This window comes from Tiliqua scincoides, chromosome 3 (assembly GCF_035046505.1).
Source record: "Tiliqua scincoides isolate rTilSci1 chromosome 3, rTilSci1.hap2, whole genome shotgun sequence".
Taxonomy (NCBI): domain Eukaryota; kingdom Metazoa; phylum Chordata; class Lepidosauria; order Squamata; family Scincidae; genus Tiliqua; species Tiliqua scincoides.
The window spans coordinates 131786898-131792897 of record NC_089823.1 but is presented as its reverse complement, the minus strand read 5'-3'; the positions used below and the strand labels follow the sequence as shown (position 1 = coordinate 131792897).

The 6000-nt window shown below is 46.1% G+C and overlaps 1 protein-coding gene across 1 annotated transcript in view; it reads left to right on the top strand.

Moving 5' to 3' along the window:
* The first annotated feature begins 234 nt into the window (after positions 1 to 234).
* Positions 235 to 6000, top strand: part of PKD2L1 (polycystin 2 like 1, transient receptor potential cation channel) — a 31194-nt gene continuing 25428 nt past the window's right edge. Inside the window, exon 1 of the mRNA XM_066621378.1 lies at positions 235 to 523. Coding sequence (XP_066477475.1) covers positions 235 to 523 — 289 coding nt within the window. The remainder of the gene's footprint in view (positions 524 to 6000) is intronic.

Here is a 6000-nt window from a genome sequence, read left to right as displayed (position 1 = left end):
TCACCGAGAGAATAGAACTTACAGCTGTTCCCAACAATGGTCTGTACCTCCATTCTGTACCTGTCATCCATTGGAGTGGTATAAAAGAGGCCACTGAGTAGAGGGCAGATCAGTCCAGTGTTATTCCCCCTATTGCTGCCCTGCCTGTCTCAGCCCCTCTCATCTGGGTTTCTCTGAACACATCGGCCTTAGCAGCTGAATTGAAAAGGGACATCTGCCGCATGGTGTATAGTCATGAGCTCTTCCCATCTGAACAACCGAGCTGAGAGCCATTTCCAAGCACAAGAAGAGCATGAGCTGGAGACTCTGGGAAAGAAGGCATGGGACAACCCCGTTTATAATGGCTCACCTTCTTCTTCGCTGAAAATCAGGGCCATCTACAACCCCAAGTCCATTCTGGAAAATCCCTATGAGAATATTGAGAAACTGACCGACTCTCTGCCCTATCAGAAGGAGATTCTGAAGGAGGAAAAGGTGAAGCCCTTCCCTAGGTGCTGCTTCTACATCTTCAAAGGAATTCGAGGTAACTGTACTTTGTGTTGGGGGGGGGGAGAAGCTTGTATTAGTGTTGCATGATGGGTCAATCTCCAGGCAGAAGGAAGCAAAAATAAAATAACATCTCCATAATGATCTGGGGAACATTGTGCAGTAAAATGGCTATTGTCTAATGCTTCATGGTACTGTGCCACTGGGTTGAGTAATCAAGAGCAGAAATGGAGCCAGAGACTATGGGCCCTTCCGTAGTGGTCAGATAATTGCTTTTTTTTTTTTTTAACAGCTGGGGAGTCAAAATCTCAGGGGTCTCCTCCCGCTGAAGTGAACGAGGTCCATATCAATATTCCTGGAGCTTTGAGGCAATACAAGGCAGCAATCATATGCACACACATACTTGGAAGAAAGTTCCACTGAACTCAGTAGAGCTAACTTCCAAGCCAACATGCGGGGCCGCCATTCAGCTGACTTCCAAGTCATCAGGCTTAATTACATTCAGAAAAACAAGGGTAGACCAGTTAGCCTTGGCTGTTGTTATGATCTGAAGATGCGGCAGCTTTTCTAAATGTCTGTGATCGCTTGAGAATGAATGGAGTTCTTATGGCACATTTTGGAATGATGGAGAGCCACATGAATGCTGGTATAGGAGAGGAGTGTTATACCTGTATAGGAACCTAAGACAGGATGTCAAATCGTGCAAGGCAGCTCGTTGAAAGCTCTGTGGAGGGGAACCAATCATGCTCATGAGTGGACCAATTTAGGGCTAAGGGAGAATTTCCCCACTGATCAGTTTGTGACAGAATGGGTGGGCGTGTCACACTTGTTTTGTAGCTGTTTTTATTTGCCTTCTTGTAAAGTATGGCTTGACTCACTTGTTCTGTCTGGAGCGCTTTATCCGGATGGCATCTTTTCCAGAGTGTACCTCCACTCTGCTTGTGGCCATATAGGCTGCTCTCAGGGGCTCTGCAGGGCTCTCACACTACTGCCTTGACTGCAAGCACAGAGGTGCCTATTTTGTACAATCGAAGGACGGAGCAATCACATGCTTTGCAGTGGCTTTCTAGCCTCAAGGCATACTCTCTGACCATCTGCTCCTTAGCATCCAGTGAACCTGGCAAAATGACTGGTTAGATCAGGGCTGTCACATGAATGTTTGGAATGAGGTGACAGGAGGCACTCGTATGCAGTGTCAGGCAAGATCCAAGACAGGTGCAAGGGTGTGGGAGGGGGGAGTATGTCCTTCTTGTTGATTAGAGCACTCCAAGTGAAATTGTCCAGGTGATGAAAACTCAAAGGAGAATGCCTCTCCTCAATGATCCATGATAAAAGTGATAGTGCCTCTTTGAGACACTTTTTGGAAATGCATCCACACTGGGAACTTAGAGGAAACCATATACACCTCCAGTCTCAGTAGCCCCCCCCCCCACCCCACACACACACACCCCAATGGGAAACATCCTAAATCAATGCTAAAGATATATACAATTGGAGGTATTTGTCCCACTTGTGCAAGAGAACACAGCAAGAGGGCACAATTCAGCAAAAGTTACTCACACTCGAATTCCACTGAAAGTGATGTAGGATTCACATCGATTGCCCATGCTAGTTGGTCAAATAGTAGTGTGGTGTTCCCAAGTAAATGTGGTGTTGTGGTTAAGAGCCTGAGTTGCAACTCAGAATATCCCTGCTTTGAATCTCATCTGCTAAGCGTTTGGCCAAACCACTCAGGCTCAGCTCCAATACAGTAATAACAATACTTAACCACCTTACAGGGTTGCTGTAAGGATGACATCAAGGTAATGCCTGTGAACTGTTTTGCACTCTCAGAAATGATACTAAAGCATGAATGTATTAGAACTATGACAACAGAGATGATGACATCAATACCCTTACCAAACCCTGATGTTGTCTAAAAGACTGTAGCCAACCCCAGAGGTTCTCACAGAGTACCACTGGGCCAGATCACAGGATAGTCCCTTCTTTTGCAACAAATACAATGACTTAAATAGCGGCCCTGACTGAGCACTCATGACTTTAAATAGCATTGTCATTTTTGGTTGACAAATATTCCAGTACCCAGAGTTGAGAGGCTCAGAGATCCTTTCCCAATGGGGGAAAAATTGAAGGAAGGAAGGAAGGAAGGAAGGAAGGAAGGAAGGAAGGAAGGAAGGAAGGAGCAACATGCCAGCAAGCATGTGCCAAGTTCCTTTCCTTTCTGAAGAGAATGTTCCCCAGCCTGTCCCAAGGCACTGGAATATGATGTCCTGCATTTCGCTCTCAGACTGGCCACTGAAGGTAGCAGTGCCCTCATGGATACTGCATTGCCAGAGAAGTGGCCTCTGCAAACAGTCATTCAACAGAGGGGAAAAAGCTCAAGCTTTACCCTGGGCTGATGCAGAGCTTCATCTGGCAGCTTCTAAGAGGCCCACGCAAACAGATGTGGTCTTGCCAAATGCACCTACCCAAAAAATGCTAGTTCTTTTAGTCCTCTTAGGGGTGAAGTTGTAGCAGCACAGAGCAGCGGAGCAGCATAGAGTGCATGCATTGGTGTTCACAGCACAACATTGTCACAATGCACATTGATGTGTAGCACTACTGATGCAGTAGTATCAGTACCACCATCATATAAAATTCAAGCTTGCTGGCACTTGAAGGACTGTTAAGACAGTTGCTATTTGTCTGATGCTTCCTCCTGTCCCTACCCCTGTGTCTTTGTCCCTATCCAGAAATGTTGGCTGTTAACCAATGGCCAGCATGAGAAGCTGCACAAGTGTCACTTGACTTGGAGGAAAGGAAGGAAATCTGGGTAAGGTATGCCTGGGTAAGGGATGCCTGCATCTGGGTAAGGGATGCCTAATAATAGTACTTAGCGTTTATATGGTGCATCACATTATTATCCTGGTCTAATTCTTACAAAAATCCTAAAATATAACTGAGTGCACTGCTCCCAACATTGCAGCTGAAGCTGGGTGGGAACAGCTTGCCTAAGGTGAGTTCATGGCAGAAGTGAGATTCAAAACAGAGGAATCCTGATTCTTAGCTCTGTCTCTCTCAGAGCCACCACATGACACCAGCTAAATGAGAGATGTGTACATAAAAGACCCCTCCTTGGCTGGAGAGGAATAAGCCTTGCCATTGATTTAGAATGGCTTCATGGCATACCAAGATAGCCAGGTTGTCGCTGGCAGTAGGGATCCTTGTTGGCATGGATTATGAACTGACAGTATTTGACCAGGTAACTGTCCAGCATCTCAATGCTAAAGTCACGGAATTTATTTATAGGAAGTCCACACTGACTTTTGCTTGATTACACCCAGAGAGTGTAAACTGAGAATGAACAGCCCCTTTGATGTGTGTTCATATGAAGCAGCCCTCTGTAATTGGGCCTGGTGGCAAAGTCATCCCAAAGGATACTGGAACAAAGGACTGTGAGGTCCCAATCCTATCCAATTTTCCAGTGCCGGTGCAACCGTGCCAATGGGGTGTGCACTGCATCCTGTGGGGGAGAGGCAGAGGCCTCCTCAAGGTATGGGAACATTTCTTCCCTTATCTCGGGGCTGCATTGCAGCTGCACCAGAGCTGGAAAGTTGGATAGGACTGGGCCCTGAATTAGCGACAGATATGAAGTTATCCAGCCTCTGTCAGCATTCATATATGATTACATGCTCTTTTCAAGTCACATGGTTTCTCCAATGGAAGAAAATTCTTCACGCTAAAACAATGTATGCCAAGACCTTTTCAAATTGATCAACTCTGCTTTGTCTGTTTTGCATGATCTGTGCTCCCCCACAAGGCTTTTCAACGTTTTTTGTGGGTGTGCAAGTACCATTTTTCCAAGTGCCACCTTTTGTAGGTGCCAACACTGCCACCAGAGACCAGAACTATGCAGTGGAATAGGCAGCTTGCCTCATCATTGGGACTGAGTTCTGCATCCTTCTAAGGGCTTGGGAGTTGCACAATCACATCTTGCCCACTGGTGCACCACTATCCCAACCCATCTCCACTTTCAAAGGGGTAAGGCTAGGCACGGCAGTGCCAGGGCTGGCCCAAGACCTCATGGCATCTGAGGAAGCATGCCCAACTACTGCCTCACTCCCCCAATGTTGCCTTTGTGCACATGTGCATACCCCACAGCTGCATGCACTCCAGGGCTTTTAAGCTTAACCCTATGTAGCATGTGATTCATAGAAACAGCTCCTACCCAGTGGCATAGCAAGTGGGGGATAGAGGGCGGCCCACCCAGGTGCCAGACTGGAAGGGGGTGTTGTAAAGTGTGAGTGTGCATGCTTAGGAAGTAACTGTACTCACACTCACAATGGCACCTGCAGTGATTTTCAATGGGTGAACACGAAGAGGAAGACACCTCATCCTCTGGGAGAACCCCAAAGTGATGCCACAAAGTTGAGTGACGTCACAATGTTGCTGCCCCAGGTGTGGTGACCCCTGGTGACACTACTGTTGCTCCCTTCCACCATTAAAGCTGGTCTGCCAGAAATTAGGTGGAACACCCATGCTCACAGCAGAAACATATCCACCACTTAGAAAACTAGCAGTTAGCAGAAAAGGATTCTAGCTTAGATTCTTTCTCATGTGCTAACTTTCTGCTTGAAGGGAATGTTTTAATAGAGAGAAGGATTCAGATATGTCACTCTCCACCTGGCAGTCAAATATCATACAACCAAGCACAGATATGTTATAGCCCAGTTTGACCACATCAGTGAGACTAGATCACCAAGTCTTATCCAAATACAAGCTGAAATTGATATGGTTAGAGTAGCAGAGAACGATTAAAAATTCAGCAAGGATTATATATGCCTAAGGCTGCAATCCTAACCACACTCTCCTGAGAGTAAGCTCCATTGAACAAAATTGGACTTACTTCTGAGTAGATCTGGTTAGGATTGTGCCCTAATGGAAAGTGATGTCATGTGTCATATAATGAAGGAACCAGGTGCAGTTTAAGAAACACTGACGTATACAGTACATATGCAATTTCCCTGCAAGGAGCTGTGATGGAGAATGGTTCTTGGAGCTAACTTCCCTCTTCCCATAAGTGTGAGGAGAGATCAAGGCAGAGGACCTGAGGACTTAAGACTAACCTGTTGCCTAAAGGTGGGATAAAAACATTGCAGTGGGGTGAGGAGATTGGATGCCCAAACTGATGAGCTGCATGGTGAGGTAGCCTGATGGGATGCACAGTTCTGAGCTATGGCCAAGATGCTATCAGCCAAGGCAAACTAGGGAACCAGGCCAATGCAAGGTTGCCCTTTGACTATCAGCTGTTCACTGGAACCTGATGGGAAGATGCAAGGAAATGGCATAGGACTGGTACTGGTCAGCAATGTGGTGCTTTCCCAAAAGGCTGTTAGTAAGCGATTGGTTTTTAAAAAGATGAAAAAGAATGGTTTTTTGGTTTTTGTTTTTGTTTTTTTTTAAAGTAGGAACCTGAAACTGCTCCGGGATTAAAGAGCCCTTTTACGAACATGATTTTTGGTGGGAAAATCGTAC